The sequence below is a fragment of the Canis aureus genome, chromosome 26 (genome assembly GCF_053574225.1).
Source record: "Canis aureus isolate CA01 chromosome 26, VMU_Caureus_v.1.0, whole genome shotgun sequence".
NCBI lineage: Eukaryota > Metazoa > Chordata > Mammalia > Carnivora > Canidae > Canis > Canis aureus.
In genome coordinates, this window is record NC_135636.1 from 5133968 (window position 1) to 5154126 (window position 20159).

General features: G+C 60.5%; 1 protein-coding gene across 1 annotated transcript in view; it reads left to right on the forward strand.

Moving 5' to 3' along the window:
• Window positions 1-2421: 2421 nt before the first annotated feature.
• Window positions 2422-20159, forward strand: part of LOC144298899 (polycystin-1-like protein 1) — a 77751-nt gene continuing 60013 nt past the window's right edge. Inside the window, exons 1-12 of the mRNA XM_077874097.1 lie at window positions 2422-2808; window positions 3660-3748; window positions 3919-4039; window positions 4518-4714; window positions 5519-5802; window positions 8651-8824; window positions 10073-10192; window positions 10674-10842; window positions 11304-11543; window positions 12739-12871; window positions 16686-16892; window positions 19749-19930. Of these exons, the coding sequence (XP_077730223.1) occupies window positions 5589-5802; window positions 8651-8824; window positions 10073-10192; window positions 10674-10842; window positions 11304-11543; window positions 12739-12871; window positions 16686-16892; window positions 19749-19930 (1439 nt within the window). The 5' untranslated portion in view covers window positions 2422-2808; window positions 3660-3748; window positions 3919-4039; window positions 4518-4714; window positions 5519-5588. The remainder of the gene's footprint in view (window positions 2809-3659; window positions 3749-3918; window positions 4040-4517; window positions 4715-5518; window positions 5803-8650; window positions 8825-10072; window positions 10193-10673; window positions 10843-11303; window positions 11544-12738; window positions 12872-16685; window positions 16893-19748; window positions 19931-20159) is intronic.

Below are 20159 nucleotides of genomic sequence, written 5' to 3' on the forward strand. Positions count from 1 at the left end.
GGAGAGTGTTGGAACCTGCTGTCTGTAGTGGTAGGTAGGTCAGAAGCAGAGGGAACAGCCTGGGGCTCACGGCTAGGGCCTGAAGTGTGGGGGGACCCAAGGCCGTCACCTGCGGGGTCTGACGCTGCCTTGGGCAGAAGGTGCCAGAAGTCAGTTGAATTCTTGCTGGTATCTGAGAATTGCTTGGTGTTAAAACAAAAATTAAAAAAAAAAAAAAAAAAAAAGCATTGCTTGATGTTGCAGGGAGGATCCCACCCCCCCATTCCAGAGTTGGGTCTGGGAGCCATAAAAGATCACAGTTGGTAGATTAAATGTTACATAAAAAGTTGATAACCAAATTGGTTTTCCTAGAACAAACACAAATGAGTAAGTACAGCTCCTTACCCCAAGTGAATCTTAGGGGTGGTTAAGATCATAAAACGCACTCCTATAGTTCAGCTGGCAGATTGGGGGTGATTTTCGGCAAACAGACCTGGAGATCTTGAGTTTAGAGTGACAGGACGGGACGCGCTGGGGGGCTGAGCCGCGTCCTCACCCTGCCCCGACCCCTGGTGAATCCCGGGTCTTTGAGGAGGGGAAGGCACCCACTGTCTCGGCTCAGAACATAAGAGCTAGCTTGGCGCTTTCTGTTCTCAGGATGCCCCGTTCTCTGAAAAACTGTTCCCCGATGGGAATTATGTTTTTGTGACTGCCAGGTAAAGTATTTGGGGCTTTTAGTAACGTCTGTCAGGTAGTCAGCACTGCCTCCCGCAGCCTTGGGGGCGCAGGTGCGGGCGGCCCTGGGGTCACGGGAGGAGGGTGGCCATCGCCCCCCACGTGGTCCCGTCTTGCAGGCCAGCCCCAGCAGCCGGAGGCCTCCCCATCTGCTTCCCTGTTGTTCTTCGCTGTCTCGGGCTCAGCATCAGCACGGCCGTTTGAACAGGTCATTGTGTCCCCAGCCCTAGTCCCCCCCAGAAAACCCTTCGGGTCCGGTGGAGAGCGTGGCGGGTGAATGATTGCCGAGACCCACGCTCTGGGGAGAGACGGGCAGCCGGGCCTTCTCGGGCGAGCCACGGTAGGAGGCCGCCCTGCCACGCACCGGACGTTCCTGCGCATCTCACGCTGCTCAGAGGCGGGCAGCGTTCAGAGCTGCACCTGCTGGATTACTCTGTGGTCTGTCAGTACTTGCTCGAATGACGTATCTTCAGCAAGTTGACCACGTTTCTAGAATATCGCTTCCCAAATTTCCTTAGCTGCAGCTGCATTTTCCTGGGTCGGCTGTGGTTTCCTTTCGGCAGCGGCATCAGCGGCTGTGGGAGGACCCGAGGACAGCGGGTGGGGTTCTCCTGAATTCTCCGTCTGGAGGGTGCTTGAGAGCTGCCCCCCCGGCTGGATGCTAGGACGCCCGGCACTAGCGTCCCTGTGACCCTAGCATTGCCGACGCTCGCTGGGCATCCGTGGGCCTGGCCTTGCCCCCCCGGCCCGTGGGATACGCGTGTCCTGGGCTCCTGCTTGTCCTCAGTCCTGCTGGTTGAAGGTGAGCACTCCCTGCCCCAGCTGGGTGCCTGGGCTGTGAGGCCTGGCGGGGAGGGTAGGCCGCCTCCCGGGAGCAGCGATGCCGACCCAGGTGCCAACCCAGGTGCCGGGGAGCTTGGGGGAGGCTTTATGGGCAAGACGTGAAGCTGCAGGGCTTTATGGGCAAGACGTGAAGCTGCAGGGCGCTGATAGAGGGCGGAATGGAATGTGCGTGGTGGTGGGCGGAGGGCAGAGGTGAGGAAGGAGCAGTGGGGTGTGCGGGGTGAGCGGTCTCCGCGACAGGAGTGCTCATGGGAGGGAGGCCCCGGGGCTGGTGGTCGCGGGGGATCCTTGGGGACAGGGCCCGGGGCTTCATCCCTGCCCCCGTCCCATTGCCTCTGGGTGCTCACGGCTCACAGCACCTGCCAGGGCTCAGGAGAGGGGCTGCCTTAGCGCGGGTTTCCTATCCTCCAGAGGGGATGGGGGCAGTGGAGGGCAGCGGGGCCAGGCGTCTGTCGGCCTGCTCTGCAGCCTTTTCAGGCCCTCGAGGCGCCTTCCTCTGGGGGGTGAGCGCCTAGCCCGGCCCTCAGAGCAGGAGGGGGGTGCACGTGGGCAGTCCCACGAGTGCCCATGAGTGGGTCCCCCAGAGGGGATGGGCCCTTGTTCATCATTGGCTGAAACCACTGACGCTGAAACGGATGTCGAGCACCAGCTAACGCGTGGACCCTCCTCCACCCGAGGGTGCTGGCTCCTTTAAGGCACACACGCATAGGGGAGCACTGTTGGGGGCGCTGGGGGCTTGTGCATGTGGGACGAGGCGGTGGCCGCCCCGGAGAGTTGTGACGCACCCTCCACCTCCACTGCCAGCTGCTCCCTCCTGTTTGTCTCAGGGGCTGGATTTTGTCGCGGAAGCCACAGCTGTAGGGCACAGCCGAGGTGGGTGACGGCCTCAAGGTCGGGTCCCCTCCAGGTGCCCTGCCTGCACCCACCCAGGCCCTTGGCATTGTCCCCTGGTTCGCAGGCCCTGCCCCGCGGCTCCAGGAGGTAGGGCACTCCGTGGGGCCGAGAGAGACCCTTGAATCCCTGAGCTCATCCTTCCTTTCCCCACTCTGTCCAGCACACTTAGGAGCAGCACGGTCTTGCACAGACAGTCCTGACTTGACGATCGCTCATCTTACAACTTTTCGACTATGTCATGAAAATAATACACGTTCAGTAGAAAACGTACTTGGAGCTTTGAATGGAGATCCCTTCCCATTGCTGGCGACGTGCAGTTCATCCTCTCGCGGGTGCTGGGTAGCAGCTCCCAGGCAGGTTCGCGGTCGCAAGTGTCCGCAGCCGATGCCCCGACGGCCCTTCTGTGCCCACACAGCTACTCCGTTTCCTCCTGTCTGCACAGCATCCAATCCGTTACAGGAGGGAGTCAGCACTTTAGTTTAAAATAGGCTTCGTATGTGAGGGTTTTGCCCGGCGTAGGCTCCTGGAAGTGCCCTGCGCACATTTGAGGCAGGCCAAGCTGAGTTCTGACATTCGGGAGGTTGGGAGTGTCAAATGCATTTGCCACTTAACAGTATTTTTGACTTACGATGGGTCCATCTGGACACAGCCCCGTCATAAATCAAGGGAGACGTGTGGTGTTCGGCTGGACAGAAACTTCCTACGGAGCCCTGCCTCTGTGCGGGTTCCCTCAGGGGTACCGGGGCTGCTCCGTGGCCACGGCAGTGCTGGAAACAGAGCTGCTCGAGTCGGTAGAGCCAATCCAGTGTCTGAATTGAGAGCCAGTTCAGAGTATCCACTTTGGGATCCTAGTCTCCTGCAGATGCTTCCAGTGTGGCAGCCAGGCCGGTGCTTCCAAAACAGTGGCCAGGCTGTGCCCTCTGGTGCCCACACCCCTGCGCCCTTCAGAGGGACATGCAAAGGCCCAGGTCAGAAGACCCCGACTGACCTCCCTGCCTCCCACCCACCCCCTGCCCTCCAGCTTGCCCCCCGTGGCCCCAAGGACGTGGCCCCGTGGGGACGGGAGGCTAGCCTGCTTTATCTGGTGCCGGGGCTCTGCGGCCCAGCGGGGCCAGCTGCCATCCTGTGAATGAAACAGTCTTACTTTCCCAAATGTACTGGGGTTTTGTGAGCAGCTCTCAAACTAGCACTGTTTGTCCCACTCGCAGGACATTGTGAAAGCCACCAGCAGAGCACCACTAAGTGCCGCCAGCAGGAGGTCGCAGGCCGCTTCGGACCCGGGCGACCACACCGACAGGTATGTCAGTGAGCCCCCTCGGAGCCCCTGCATACGGGCCTCCGGGGACCCGCCTGGGCCGGGGTGCGCTCAGGAGTGCCGTCTGGGGAGGCAGTCCTGGGCCCACGGGCCACGTGAGCCGCGAGTGCCACCAGCCCCCCTGTCCTGCGACTTTCCCCCTTCATCTTCAGAGAATCCTGGGGACCTTCCGTCACAATCACGAGCTTCTGGAACAGCAGTGGCCCGGACCCCTGTCGCCCACGGAAATGTGCGGTCGGGCCAGGGAGCAGTGTGCCCTGTGGCCTTCTCCAGGTGGGTGCCCGCCCGGCACGGGTGAGCGTGGCCAGAGCGCCACTGGGGTCAGGTGGCCCTGGAGCCCATGGCTGAGGCCCGTTCCCAGGACGCTGCTTGGGCGGCCCGAGAGCAGGCCATGACTCGGGGCCTCCGTAAAGGACCAAGGACACCGCATCGTTGACGTCTGCAGGAGCACCACGGCCCGGCTGGGCGCTCTGGTGTGTAGCTGACCCTGTAAACGTGCTCATGCAGAGCAGCTGAGCCGGGGAGCAGTGTGATCGGGGGACGACAGCGGCCCCCAAGCTCCTGGTGCTGGCTGCTGATCTCCCTTGGCGCCCCCACAGCCCATCTGCAGCGCACAGGCCCCCTGCACCTGCAGCCCCGGAGGAGGGAGCCTCAGCCCTGCTGGGCCCCAGGGCTTCCTGACGGTGCAGAAACCAGTGCCGACCCTGGCCTCGGCCCTGTCGCAACCCCTCCTCCACTTCTTGAATTGCAGCGCAGCTGTCCCCCGGCAGGGCCCTGCCGCCTGAGGGTGCGGATCCCCTCCTGCCCGTCTGCAGATGATGTGGCCTCAGACGTGCTTCCAGGGACTGACGTCGCCTCGACCGCTGCGTCCCCGGGGGTCCCCGTGAGGCCGGCTGTGTCCGCCCCGACCAGCTCTCCGACTGCACATCCTCCCACCTTGCCCAGAAGGTAGGGTGAGGGTGGCGGGGAGGCCGGCTTCCACCCTGCACCCCGATCCCGGAGCCACGGCTGGTGAGCTGGCCACGTCACTCGTGGTGGTTGTGTGTGTGGCCAGTGCCTAGGCCCCTGGGAGCCCGACTGCGCAGCCGGCCACTGCTTCCCACCGGAGCCCACGCTACTGCGGGTGCTTTGTGTCTCGGATCAGTCCTCCAGCCGCCCAGCCTGGAGCTGTGATGACTGCGTGTTCCTGGCAGGCGCGCGGGGCGCACGGCAGGGCAGGGACACCACAGGGAGCGAGGACGTGGGCACTGGCACCTCGACATTTCCACGTTGTCAGAGTTTTCTCTCTGCACTTGGCGGGCTTTCTGCCCTGGTTTACGGGCCCAGCCACCGAGGCAAACGATGATCACCCAAGACGTCCTGCGAGCTGGCAGCCGCCGCCCCAGCTGTGGGAAGTGGCGCCATCCGTGTTGAGCGTTTCCTCAGAAACATCCGAGGGACACACTGTGGGCCTCACTTCAGCGACGAGGCAGGGGCTTCCGCGGCTGCTGGGACTAAGGGCCAGAGCAGTGGCTCTGAGATGTTGGCGGCCGTCAGTGTCCCCGTGGGCTCCTGGCCTGCCTTGCACTTGGCGCCAGTGCCCACATGATGCTGGCGCCACGGGCCCCGGGACCCCACGTTGGGCACCAGGGAGAGTAGCCCCGCCATCAAGTCCTGCCACGCTTGCTTTTGGGGCGGGCGGCCCCCCTCCTGCCTCCGCCCCTGCGGGCCGCACCCCTGTACTCCCTGAAGCTGTCCTGCCTCTCCCCACAGCTCCCTCGGCCACGGTGGCTCAGCATCCTGGCCTCGTCCCCCCACTCGCTGTCACCCCGGAGCCGTGTCCATGCACAGTCCTCCTGATGCGCTGGATGCCGCCGACCATGGCTTCCCCGACACGGACGCTTGGGCCCCTCTGAGTCTGGGCTTCCGGGTCCGGGCATCTCCCAAGGCAGCTCTGTGTCTACGGGTGGATTTCGGGGACAGCTCCGGGGTCCAGGTGACGATCTACAATGTGTCCCGGGGAATCGCAGTCACCGCCTACCACCAGTTCAGGAAAGGTAGGGGGCTCAGCGGGGAGGATCAGAACACGGGTGCGGGGCGCAGGGAGGCAGACCCCAGAGGGAGCGCCGGCCACCCTGGGGCGGGCAGGAGACCCCCCGCAGCCCCGCGGCGCCTGCCGGGTTGAGATGTCTCAGGAGCCTGCGCCGCACCGCTCCCCATATGCCCTTCCTCGCTCACTCCCACCAGGGGCCCTGGGGTGCACCCCCAGTCCGGGGGGCAGGGGGTGTGCTGAGGCCACGCACCTGCGGAGCCACATGACTCCGCCACAGGGAGGGCTTGATCTCCGCTGAGAATCGCACGCACGCACCTTGCACGCTTCGTCACTTGCATGAAATGTCCAACGCTTGCGTTCCGGCCAAGTGGCGCCAAACGTCTTAGTCCGGGCATCTCGGTGCTGGAGCCACTTGCTTGGACAAGGCCCCGGGCCCAGGGCCGCCGGCGGGGGCGGGGGCGGGGGCGAATCCGGACCCTTCCCTGCTCTCCAGCCGCAGCTCACGGCTTTCCGTTCATTGTTTTACATCATGTTTTGAGCGTGGTTCGTTCTCAAAGGTGCGACTCCTACCTCGGGCGACGCCGCTTCTACCTCCGCGATGCCCCGTGCGCCCTACGAGCAGGATCCCGGCCGAGGGCAGCACCCGGCCCCGCTCCCCGCCGCCGCCCGCGTCCACACACGGGGTCCTGGCGGCCGAGCCTGCCCTCCAGGTGCACGGCGGCCCTCAGCGCCACGGATCGGGACACGCCGTCACCAAGCCCCCACCTGCCACTGTCCTTTCCTTGTGTCCCTGCTCAGCGGGGCTGCGGCTGACCATGGTCGGCGGCGGCTTCGTCTTGAGACACTTCAGTGGCGCCCACTGCAGTTGGTATTGGTACCAGCTTTGAGGTTGATAGAACTTGCCGGATGTTGAGGAACTTCTCATCTTTCCCCTTTTATCAGGACTGACTTTCTTACTTAATTGATTTGAAAGAGACAGAGAGGGAGCATGAGCAGGGGGAGGGACAGAGGGAGAGACTCTGTGACAGGCTCGACTCCAGGACCCTGAGGCCACGACCGGAGCTGACATCAAGAGCCAGGCACTCACACTCCACGTGTCCCAGGATTTTTTTTTTTTTTTTAATATCCGGAGACATGGGGCACCTCGCTGGTTTATTCAGTGGAGCACGTGGTTCTTGACCATGGGGTCCTGAGTCAAGCCCCACATTGGGCTTAGAGCTGACTAATGATGTGCTTTCTCCACTTTTTTCATTGGTTTAGTTAAAGAACCGGTGTTTGGGGCACCTGGGGGCTCAGTGAGTGAAGCATCTGCCTTCAGCTCAGGTCAGGGTCCTGGGGTCCCGGGATCAAGTCCCTTGTCAGGCTCCCTGCTCCCTGCTCCCCGCGCTGTTGTCGGGGCTGATCCTGGCCGTCCGCGTCCTCGTGCCTGTGCTTCCCACAGGCGCTCCCCGGATGCGTAACCTGAGCATCCCGCCGTGTGCTGCTCCCAGTCCCTGTTTCCCTGGGTGACGCGTGTCCGTGCCGTGACTAGTCAGGCCACCCGCTAGCGTGTGGGGTGAGTGCCAAGAGCCTTCCTGTGTTTGGGGCAGTCGTTACCAGATGGTCTTTTGTAACAAATGCATCAGGAAGATGCAGGGAATAAGATCGTCACTTCTCACGGTTCTCAGAGGTGCTGTCCTTCAACGACAGCTTCTGGCCGTGGTCGCGTGTTCCCGTCTCGAGGAGCGGAGCTGCTCCGCTCTAGTGCGGCCCTGGTGCACCTTGCACGGCTCTCACCCACCTGTGACGTGTGGACCGAGTGCAGGTGCACGGCGGAGTCCTCCGTGCTTCGGGAGCCGTCCGCGCGATCCTCCACACGTCCCTGCTGGGGGGCCCTGCGGTCGCTTCCCTTTTCCTCCTTAGAGCTGACTTGATGCTTTTGTGTGGCTCAAAGTGATTATACTTGGGATCCCGTAGCTTTCCTGGCCTGAGCCTCAGTGCTGGTGGCCCCGAGTCCACTCTCTCCGGCCCGCGGTGCGCCTTTCCAGTAGGGAGACACGGTTCGTCTTCCTTCATTTCAGCAAAGATTTGTTTTTTTTTAATTATGTCTTGAAATACGCGTCCTTGCTGGCATTTCCACTCTCTCTCTGGGAGACAGGCCACGCACGCGCTGGGGGCCTTTGTGTCTCGAGTCCGCTCATTTCATCTGCTCACGCCCCTCGCTTCGGCTCCAAACGCCTCCTGTCCTGCTCTGTCGCTTCTGCTTCCTGTGATTCTCTTTGCAATGTCGTCCTCCTTTCTTGCATTTCTGCCCTGTGGTCTTGTGTCATGGAAGCTCCTGATTCTTTCACATGAAATCCCAGAGATCTTTTCCCGTGGGTGGTGTCCTTCGTGGGTTATGACTTGGTACTGAACTTCCCGTCCTAAGCGTGGTGTGTTTCGCGAGCTGGGGTCTCCCTCGCTCCTGCCAGCCGGCTCACCCCACCCCTCGTGGCACCCCCCACGTCATAGAAGGGCGTTGTGTGCGCGTGTCGCATGCGTGTTGTGATGGTCACAGCCACGGCAGTCCGCCTCGCTGCGGCACGGCCAGGGTGTGTTCCAGCCTCGTGAGTGTGCACGACTGCATCCCCTCGGGCCCAGGGCAATGTCAGAACGCGGCGCCCTTTGTGAACAAGAATTATCAGATGCTCGGGACCGTGGAGCATCACAGAGATGCTGCACCCTGCCAGCGTCATGTGCCTGGCCCCGGCCCACAGAGTGGCCCCCCGCGAGACAGGGCCACCTCCGCCGTGTCAGTTCCCAGCAGCCTCACCCATCATCGTCCTCCCGCTGGTAACGGCTCACCACCTGGCCATTCTTGCTTCCTTTTCCAGAAGGAGTCTATGTGCTCAAGGCACTTATTTACAACGACCTTTGTGGACCCGGAAGGGAGCTCGGGCCTTATTACGTGGAGATGGGCCCCGCAACCATGTCAGTGTTCATGAATTCTAGCAGCATCCGCAGGGATGAGCTTCTGGTCTTTGCTGGCTCCCACGCGGATCAGAAAAGTAAGCGACCCATCCGGAGTCTGAGGGCCCACACCGGCCTGCTGGCGGTGAGCGTCCAGGCCGTAGCGATTCTCAGCTCAGATGCGCGCTCGCCTACCTGCCTCATCCGGGACACGATCATTGCCTGGTCCTGTGCCCTGAGGGGCATGTGAGGGTGAAGTCGTGTGACATCCTGGTCCTGGGATTGGCCGCCTAGCAAGGGCCTCGGGTGTGCATCTGAAGAGCAGGAGCTGGGGTGGCCTCTCCTGGGCGTGGCCAGGGCCCGGGGGATTCGGGGGGTGTGGCTGCAGGATGAGGAAGCTCTAAGGGGGACCCTGGGGACTGAGTCCAGACCAAGCACAGAGCGCAGCTCGGCTGGCGGGCACCGGGGATGGAGGAGCACTCACGGGGCGCTGGGGGCTCCGCTCACGTATCACTGCATCAGGCCCCACAGCAACCATGAGGGGCCCCCCTTGTGCTCAGCATCATAGAGAGGAACCCGCCTCGGGGGCCGGCGGGGCTGACGGAGAACCCCAGCTGGATATCCGCAGCGGTGGAAGGAAGGAGCACCCGAGTGCTTGGTCTGAGGGACAGGGTTACGGGCTTCACTTCCCAGGACTGGGAGAGGGGAAGGCGCTGGGGGCCGTGTCCGGAGGCTCCACGCAGCTCGTTCCACGCACTGACGCACACTTCGCAGGCAGTCGGTCTCCCGGAGCCTCCTGTCCGAGAAGTCAGAAAGCACGGCTGGGAGGGTATTTTAGCCGCTGCCCTTGGGTTCTGTGCCAGGAGTGGGAGGCGGAAGCTCGGGCACAGGCAGGAAAGCGGGGAGTCCCGTGCAAATCAAACACAAGCTTCCGCCCGCGGTCACTGCCGCGTCGCAGCCACGATGAAGCTTCAGGTTCTCTTAGTGGGAGGACATCACTGAGTCATGGGATACTTATTTTGCAGAAATTCCAAAGCACCAATGAACGAAACACCCACTGACTCTTATCACTGTTATAAATGAGCATTTTCTCGCTATAAATGGAGAAAGTGCACAGAACAGCAGTACTTGGGAAAAAAAAAAAAAAAGAGGAGATCCGCCTCCTTTCCCCATAAAGATGGGTGAGCTGTTGGGAGTCTTCCCTGCACGACAGCCCTCGGGGACCCAGCAGGACCTTGGGGTTCAGAGAGGGAACGCAACGGATGGGAGACACTGGTCACCTGCCGCGAGAGACGAAGGAGCGACTGCAGGGCCCTTGCACAGGTTTCGTTCTGTCTTCTGTTCAGGCACCGTTGTCACACATCACTTTGCAGCCGGTCCCCCGTGTAACGTGTCCTTCACATGTCAGAGCTGTGTGGCCGGTGGCCAGGCTTGGCCCAGCGTGACTGTCCAGTATCGGATGCAGCGTACGTCTCCACTCTGACCCTGCACTGCTGGGTCCGTCGAGGTCACGGGGGCCCCGGCACGCCCCGGAATCTGTGACTCGCTCTGCTGAGATTCATATTTGCCCTTGAAGCAGCCCTGTGTTCACCTGCAGGTCGTTCTAGGGCTTTCTAGAAGCCACACGCGTGGCGCCTCCGACCTGAAGGCATGGGGTGGGTCCAGGAGCAGGACCCCTCTGCAAGCCCCCGGGCCTGTCCCATGGCCTTTCAAGGAGAAGTCACGGGGATGCTTGTGCATTGGCCCTGTCACTTGATGAGCTGTGGCTTTGGTGGCCTTTGGTCTGCAGCCAGAACCACCCAGCTGGGCTGTCATCGCAGCCGTACGTGCGGGTGGGCAGGCTGGGGATCCCGCTCCCGGCCCCAGGGCACGGGAGGTGAGGATGCTGCGTCCCTGGACGGCCCCCGCCCTCCGCGCCAAAGCTCTGTGCCTCCCCTGCTCTCACAGCCGTCTCTGTCTACACAAACGGAACCATGTTTGCCACTGACATCGACATCACTTTCCTGGCTGTCACGGAGGAAACGGCCCCCTTGGAGTTCGTGTGGTCCTTTGGAGAAGGTCCAGCCCTGAGGACAACATCCAGGAGCATTAAGAGAAGACTCAGCATCCCCCAGTGGTGAGTGAACGAGGGTGGTGACGGGCTGGCGGCCTAGTCATGTGTTGGTCCCCCAGCTGCCCTAGGATGATCTCTGGAGCGCTTTGGCGAGTGGGGGGGACTCACATTCAATGTTATAGGACGAGGAGGTCCCTCTGCCTGAACTAGGGGCGGGCCTGGGGCTTTGGAACCAAGCGGTCCTGGGTTCAGATCCAACCCCCTCCACCTAAATCTATCCCCATCCAAGCAGGGGTCACAGTGCTGACCCTGCTGCTCTGCCAGTGACTGACACGATGACAGGGGTGGGCCCAGCGTCCCTGCCACCTGTCCCGGTAAGCGGGAACCACGGGGTCGGGGAGGCCCTTTTCTGTGGATGAAAGGCACCCCCTGCCCTTCTCTGGGGTGAGAGGGCCGCTCCCTACCTCTGACCTCTCTGACCCGCTCTTGTCACCCCCCGGCCCTGTCCATGGTTCTCACTGCAGGTACAGCGTGACGGTGCAGGCGGCCAGCAGGCTGGGCAGGGTGGCCTCGGAGCCCCGCCGCATCAGGACGCAGAGGAGAATCGTCGCCAACCGGCTGGTGTCTCCCCTCTCAGCTCTGCTGAATGCCAGCGTCACCTTCACGTGCAGACTCAACTTTGGCACCAACGTGGCTTTCCTGTGGGACTTTGGGGACGGCACCGTGGGCCCGGGGGGCAGCTCTGCCCATCACACCTACCAAAGGTGAGCTGTGCAGGCGCAGGTGCAGGCGCAGGTGCAGGCGCAGGTGCAGGTGCAGCCCTGCGGGTGGTGCTGGAGACGTGAGCCCCAGCTCTGCACAGCTCACCTAGCAGCACATGCAGTTGATGGATACTGGGAAGACTCAGATGAACCCCCTGCTCTCCAGGAGCTCCCGGCCTGGGGCCCGGGCATGGCAGGAAGGAAAACTGACCCCCTCAGTGCCAGATGCACGGGTAGGGCGGGGAGACAAGAGGTAGGACCACCAGGGGCTCACCATCCTCCCGAGAGTGTCCAGCATGAGTGAGCGCCTCCTGTTTGGAGAAGGACTGGAGCATTATGGACGCCCCGGCATAGCGGGACCGCTGGGGGGAGGCAGGCGTGCCCAAGGGAGGCCAGGGGTGTGCGCTGCAGGGCTCGCCCTGGCACGGGTGCCCAGGTGCTGAGGCCAGGGAGGCCTCCGGGTGGAGCTGAGCCTCGGCTGGCACGACGCTGGGGCACCAGCAGCAGCAGGGACAGGTGGCAGTCCTTCCTCCGGGCAGGACTTCCTCAAGAGCCCCTGGCCTTGCCGTGCGCAAGGACATACCCGAAGGGCCGCGTCGCTAGCTCTCGATGTACCGGTGCCTTCTCCTCTGGAGGTGGGTGTTCACATAGCAAAGGAGTGGGCAACAGTGCCCAGGTGGGCCCACCCGATGGGCACCCGGCCCAGGCTCCTGGCAGTGTGCTTCTGCCCCGCGCCCTACCTGTTGTCTAGCTCCCCAGGCTCCCCGACCCCCGGCACCCCGAGCAGGACCCCGAGCAGTATGTGTTCCATACTGACACCGCGAAGGCAGGGGGCTCCGGCCCTGTGGGTCGGGGAGCTGGGTAGGAATACCGTGCCCAGACATCCCGGTCGGGGGCCCGCGGTGCCCATCGCATGGAGGTCAGCCCATGGCACGTAGAGGGGCCAGGCCGTGGCTGCCGGGGGTCTCCACGCGAACGGCTACTTCTCCGTCAGCGGGTGACGTCGGTCTGGGAGCCGGGCACCTGGCTCCCCCCGCCCTGCACGGCAGGTGGCCCACGTGGACATTTGTCCTCACGGATGCGCTGTCAGTCCGTCGAGTCCTGTCCTCACGCGGGTGGAGGGTGTTCTGGAGGAAGAGGGAGTGGCAGACGTCTGCCAGGCCGCATGTGTTCACTCCCATGGCTGCGGCCCTTCCAGGGAAGGACAGTTCACCGTCCAGGTCCGAGCCTTCAACGACGTCAGTGCTGTCTCCCTGGCAAAGCAGCTGTTTGTCGTGCGGGAGCCGTGCCAGCCGCCCCCCGTGAAGAACATGGGGCCGGGGAAGGTGCAGGTAGGGCCAGGCCTGGTGGTCATCGCGGCATGGGGAACCGGGGGCGGAGAGGAGCTCTGGCACCTGGAGCTGCTGCAGCGGACGTGGAGGGCGCGTCTCGGGGCTTCTGGGGCCTGGTGCCTCGGCCGAGGGAGGGCCCATCCTGGCCCCCGTGTGCCTGCTCTCAGGGGCTTGGAGAGGTTGCTTGTGCAGGGGTGTCTGTGGGGCTCAGTCAGTTGAGCCTGCCTTCTCAGGGTCCTGGGTTTGAGCTCCACGTGGGGCTCCCTGGGCAGTGGGGACTCTGTCTCCCAAATCAATCAATCACTAAGGCATGGCTGCGAGAAGATGTGAGCATTTTCAGGAGAAAGGGATGTTTGGATTCACGTGATGTCAACACCCAGGGACACGGTCGCTCCTTCCCAAGCGCTTACCAGGGCTTAGGAAGCACCGGGCAGCTTTCTGCTTCTTCTGTTCCTTCGAGCCTCCGGGTTGGAGCGGATTTCCCTCCCTGGGGCCGAAGTGCCCAGTGACACAGGCAACCCACGGCCCGAGGCGCTGCTGCATTCGCCCGTGAGTTCTGTGGCTCTCCGGCCCCAGAGACACCTGCTGGGCCTCTGACCGGGGTGTGGGGTCGGGCGTGGAGACCGGGGGAACACACAGAGCGTCCCTAGGGCAAGGCCCTGGTGGTCCTGGCACGTGGGTCCTGCGGGACGTGACGGCCACCCATGGGCGAGACGCAGGCGCCGCTAGGCCAGCACGCACCCACGTGGTCGGCATTCTGCATGGGCGGTGGGCTGAGTCGGGGAGAGGGACAAAGCGTTCCGGGGGACCCCAGTGTGGAGACTGGAAGCGGCCAGAGCCAGGGCGACAGGGGTCTGGGCCTAAATCCTGACCGTGGGTGCACCCAGGGCTCGGGGCTTCTCCTCCATGAGCCTGGTCCAGGGAGGCATCCGCAGCCCCAGGTCCACACGGTACTGGCTGTACGACCCGGGTTCTGGTCTAAAAAGAGGTACTTAGGGGTTTTTCACATTTGAAGCAAAGGAAACAACACCGATGAGTCCATTTTTTTCTTTATTTTGTTTTTCTTGGACACATTTTCTAAAAGGATAAAGGAAAAGAGAGAATCACCTAAAATGCAGCAAGAGCGCGCTCCTGTGTCTCACACGGCAGGAAGGCCAAAGGTCGATTCCCACCTAGAAGGAATCGCGTATTTCTTAAAATCCCACTTCCCAACTCCTCCTAGAAGTTTACCCTTTTCTCCACTTTTGTGGGAGTTTTTCATTAACAAGTCCTGCAGGGGAGCTTGTGTGCTCACTGTCTACCCCGAGGGGGGTCCTGCCAGTGGGGCAAAGTCTTCATCCCTTGGTCCTCATCCCTCCTCCACCCTTATCCCTCACCCCTGGGCCTCAGCCCTCTTCCATCCTCCACCCTCCACCCTCGTTCCTCATCCCTCCTGCACCCTCCTCTCTCATCCCTGGGCCCTCAGTCCTCCTCCCTCCATCCCGCAGCCCTCAGTCCTCCTCCATCCTCCACCCTCCACCTTCCACCCTCACCCTTCATCCCTCAGCCCTCCTTCATCCTCCATGGTCATTCCTCATCCCCCCCTCCAACCTCATCCCACCTCCACCTTCATCCCTTACCCCTGGGCCCTCGGTCATCCTCCATCCTCCATCCTCCACCCTCTACCCTCCACCCTCCACACTCATCCCTTCCGCACCTCCTCCCTCCTCCCTCCTCCATCCTCCACCCTCCACCTTCCACCCTGACCCCTCAGCCCTCAGCCCTCCTCCGCCCTCAGCCCTCATCCCTGGGCCCTCAGTCCTCCTCCCTCCATCCCGCAGCCCTCAGTCCTCCTCCATCCTCCACCCTCCATCCTGTTCCTGGAGAAAAAAAAGAGGCAGAGACACAGGCAGGGGAGAAGCAGGCTCCCTGCGGGGAGCCCGATGCGAGACTCGATCTCAGGACCCCGGGGTCATGCCCTGAGCTGAGTGGAAGGCAGATGCTCAACTGTTGAGCCCCCAGGTGCTCCGGCAGTGATCTCTAAAGGTAACCTAACCCTAGCTCATTATCCCACTGCTCTGTCTCCAGAATTTCTTAATGCAATTGTTTGATGTGGGATGCACAAAGATTTCTTATTTAAAAAAAATAGAGAGAGAATAGGGGAAAAAAAAGCTTTTCTTCATCAGCTAGATCTGTAATTTCCCTAAAATATTGTTAGTTCAAAAAAGCGAGAAAATAGCGCTGGAATCTTTCCCTTAATTCTCAGCCTTCGGAGAGGGAGGGTGAGCACCGGCCTCTTCTGATGGTGACAGCTGAGCTGTGGGGGCTTCGTGGGAGGACGGGGGCAGGGGCCGCTGATTCTCCGCGTGATCGACGTCATGTTAGCTCTTCCGTCATTGCAGACATGGTCTGTGAAAGGCTCGGGGTGGCCTGTCTGGGGCCCGTCGGGTTCGCTCTGGGCTCGGGCCTTCTGCCTCCCCGACTGGTCTTGGAAAGCTCCTGCCGTGCCCACGGGCAGCTGCCTTCGCCTGGAAGTGACATCTCTCGACGGAGCCCCAGGCTTTCGCATAGGGTGACGGGGGGTGGAAATCTGGTGCAGGGGGTGCTCGGTGTTCCTGGGGCGTCATCGTGTGCCAGCTCCGTAGAGCACATGGCAGGGAGTCACACATTCAGCATAAAGTAGGCCATGATTTCACCTGCTGTTTCCCATCCAGAAACATTACGTATGCAGAATTTACATGTTTTTGAGACATTTTATGCTTGAATTCTCTCCTGTTAAAAGCTCTGCGTCTATAACATCAACATCATTAATTATTAGCACTTTTCCTAATATATATGGGAAATGTTTTCAAAGTAACAATATCAGAAGTGAAACCTCTTTGTGAGTTTTCAGATTTATCTGTGGTTCGTTCTTTGGCCCTTAGAATATATCCTCAAGACGCTGTACATTGAAGTAACTTGAAACATTTCTCTTTTCTCTCTTGCTTCCTTGAAATATGGTTGCATTCCTTCGTTTGGGTTCCCGGTTAGCAAATAAATTTTTGGTTTCTTTTTGCTTTGTTTTTGCATTTTGACTTGATTTTTGAATATATACAACATTTATGTAATTTCATAGCCAAAAGCCTACAATGAAATGTAAGTGTAAATTTCATTTTGTGATTTGCCCACGTATGTCTTTGCCCATTTTTCTATTGGAGATGTTGAAAATGTCTACTGACTTTAAACAAAATTAACTGTCATGTATTTTGCAAATGCTTTTCTTTTTTCTCTGTTGATTGCTTTTTAAAATGATTTTTTAAAAAAGAAAAAAAAAAGATTTATTTTTTTAGGGAGGGAGACGAGAACACGAGCAGAGGAGGGGCAGAGGGGGAGACTCTCCGGCAGACTCCCCCGCTGAGTGGGGCTTGATGTGGGGCTCGGTCTCATGGTCTGAGCCAAAATCAAGAATTTGATTCAGTCACTCAGCCCTCAACCCGTGAGCCACCCAGGCACCCCTAAAATGAGTTTTGACGTTCAAGTTATTTTTTATCGGAATCAAATCTCTTAACTCTCTCCTTTTGTATTTTCCCATTAACGTTATGCTTAGGATTTTTTCTCATGATCATTTAAGTATAAATAGTCACTTATTCTTCTTGTTTTTATATCAACTTGTTAACTTTTGTCTGTAGAAATGACATACATTTGTTTCCGTGCTTTATATTACAACTGTAAGGATCCCACCTGTGATGGTGCAAATGTGTATAATTTGCGTACCCTGCTGAGAGTAAGCGTTGGTGCTTCTCTGTGGCGTTAGACATAATGGACGTTTCGAGATCTCTTTCTCCTTAACCCGCAGGTGTGGAGGTCTCAGCCTGTGACTCTGGGCGTCACGTTCGAGTCTGCGATCCTCTGTGACATCTCCCAAGGCCTCTCCTACACCTGGACCATCCGGACCTCCGAGGGGTGGCCAGTGCCCCTGCCCCCTGGTGTCAGCACACGCAGGCAGACCATCACTGTCCCCGGCTACTTCCTGGAGCTTGGGAACTACACCGCTCTCGCCAGGGTGCGTGACCGGCTCACAGGCTTCCCGCCAGCCTCAGAGCAAGAGCTCAGCCCCTGTCTCCCCAGCCTGCTCTATCCAAGACAAAGAGGTTTACACAAGTGTGGCTGGGCTCCTGAGAAATGCTTCAGTTCCCCTGAGAGAGCAAATTTCATGTCTGAACCCGGGCAAAGTAATTGTGAAAATCTTGTTCTTCTAACAAAAGCCTCCTGTGCATCCGCTTTGATGGTGTCTCTGAGGTAGTCCCGGGATGTCAGGGGAATAGCTGTGTCATCACAGAGCTTCTGCCTGGAAAGGGAGGGGATGTTGTCGGAGAACTGAGGTCATGAGGGCACCCTGGTGACAGGGCCGCTGTTGGCACTTGGTGTATTGTGGCTGGAAAAATGGTGAAAATGTGTCATGATCCCTTCTAGGAGAGTCGGCTTCATGGAACAGAGTCTGTTCGCCGGCAGACACTGGGGCTCGTGCCCGGGGTGCAGGCTGGCAAAGCAGGCAGGGAGCAGAGGCTGGAGGGGGCGTCCGGAACCCCCTGCCACGTGGGCTCTGCAGTGGCAGCGTGGGTGGACGTAGGTGGACTTGGCCTTAGCCACCTGCCCTGCTGACTGCTTGTAAAAAATGACCTGGGAAATTCAAAGGAAGTTCTGAGGCTGAGCGCGTGGAGCAGAGCAAGGCCACTCCCTGTTTTCCTGGTGACAAGAGGCTGTCTGCGCCTGGCTCTGCTCCAGGGAGATAAGGATGCAGGGAGGACTATGTAGCCTGAGCCCCCCGGAGCTCGACAGCTCCTGGGGGAGGGAGAACATGAGACAGGGAGCCCGGGGTGGGCTGTGAGCCAGGTCAGGAGAGGACCCGGGGTGGCCCAGGCTGTGGATGGCCCCATGGAAGCTCTTGGGCTCTGAGAGGGTGGGCAACGGAATATGGGTCTGAGCACAAGAGTGTGGGTTTCTTCTGAAGACTAGGGGAAGGCAGAAATGAAGGGGTCGGGCTTCAGTGCTTAGTGGGCCATGTTGGAAATGGTGGAGGGAGTTCAGGTGGATGTGGGGGGCTAGGGGATTGTGCTGGGGTCCCTGAGCAGGAGGGCAGAGCAGTGGGGGAGGAGGGTAGATTGCAGCTGGGCTGCCGGGGCCCAGAGCAGACCCTGTGGCTGCAGTGGCCGCCCTCCCAGCCTGACTCCAGGTGTCCCTAGGGGGGCAGGAATGAGGTGCAGGCATAATCCCACACTGGGTGGCTGTCCCGCTCCTGAGAGGCCAGGTGTCTATGGTGGTTCTCCGGCCCGAGACTATGCAGACCACACATACTGTTGGAGGTTAGTGGGGGGTTATTGTGCAGGACCTGGTTCCTACTGTGTAAGGACACAATGACGACCTGGCAAAGAGAGGAGGGGACAGGACAGCGTGCCCGCGAGGTCCCCTCTCCCTCCGTGGCTCTGAGCAAGTGCACAGCTGTGTAAGATGCGCGGTGACGGGCACTGCAATGCTGAGGGGACCAAGCGCCGTGGGCTGGTGTGTCCGGGGCTGCGAGACGTCCTTTCCCCAGGCTCCGGCCGGTGGGGTCACGGCACCACTCCTGCCCACGAGGGACGGCTTAAGGGAGGGGTGAAGCCACCACGCTCAAGGGCCCCCGTTGCCTGGCATACTTACTCATGGGCCACTTCGTCGCCGGGGAGCAGGCTCCGGCCACGTCTCCCTCCAGGTCCTGCCTCGATGAGGTGCTTTGAGGTGCTTTCGTTCGAATCTGAGCTGCTCGTCCCATGGCTCGGGGGTCGCACCCTCAGAGGTCCCGCCATCCCACCATGCTGATGGGCAGCTCCCGCACCTGCACGTCCCCATCCTGGGACAGCGCAACACTCCTTGGGCGGGCCTGGCTGAGCCGGCAGACATGGGAGTGTGATCCCAGGGGGCTCGACGGCCGCCAGGTCGCCCTAGGGGAGCCACCAGCAGGGAGCCGCAGCGCCTCTGAAGGAGACTGAGGACCAGGCGCAGCCCACGAAACGAGCAGCAAGTGTCATGCTCTCATTTGCTTTGGTTTCCAAATTGCGTCAAAGTCCTCAAAGAGCCCTTTGGGACGTCCTGTTTATCGAACGTTCCAGGATTCCCGAGGTTCCAAGTATGTGTCTTGAAGTTCATTTACGTTGCTTCAAGACCATCACGTGGAGGCCACAAGTGTAGGTTGATTTTTTAAGATTTTATTTATTTACTTATACATTTATTTGAGAGAATGAGAGGGTGGGAGGGTGGGAGAGGTAGGAAGCATCTCCAGCGGACTTTGCACTGAGCGTGGAGCCCCAAACGTGGCTGGATCTCATGACCCTGAGATCGTGAGCTGAGCGGAAACCGGGAGTTGAATGCTCACGCAGCCACCCTAGGAATGCAATTTAGGGCAAGCGAGCTCTGCCAGCCAAGACCGTGGACAGGCTTCCCGTCGTAGGGCAGGCTCGGCTCAGGACCGTGTGCAGATGATGGGGAGCTGAGTCACGGAGGCGGGAGCTGTGCCCACTCGCCCCTGCCTTCCTGCACTCCGGCCACCGTGGCTCTACTCGGGGCACAGCTGGCTGTTCCTCTGACACAGGTGACGTGCTGGGTTCCCGGTACCCGGGCCGCTCTGGAGCTGCTGCGGGACCCGGTGGCACGTTTACACTCACCAGCTTCCTTCCAATTTTGTCTTATTTTTTAAAAACTTGATTTATCTAAGTCATCTCTGCACCCAAGGTGGGGCGTGAACTCATGCCCCAAGTTCAAGAGTCTCACATTCCACTCAGAGCCGGTGGGCACCCCAATGTCCTTCCAGCAGTAGAGGGCGGTCCGGCTCCAGCGAGCATGCTGCCCGGGCCCCGAGTGACGCCCCCTTGTCGTCACGTTGCAGGTTCAGGTGGATGGCAGCGTCGTGCACAGCAACTACAGCGTCGGGGTGGAGGTGCGGGCCAGGGCCCCCGTCAGCGTCATCTCCGAGGGCACACAACTGTTCATCTCCAGGGCCCCCTCAGTCACCGTCATCCTCAGTGGCTCCCAGTCCTACGACCCAGACAACCCCGGGGCCACCCTCAGGTGAGCGCGGGAAGGCCGTGGGACCGCTGGCGAGGTGGGGGCAGCCTTTCTGCTCGCCCGTGGCCCCCTCCCAGCCAGGGCTCAGAACGCCGGCACGGGTGGCTGTAGAATCCCGCTGGCATCATCTGCACCCTATTGGGACCTCTGCCTTTATCTGTTGAGCTAACGTCTCACTCAGGACCCTCGCGTGGGGAGCGTGGGGGAGGGGCAGGAGGAAACCCGGAGCAGC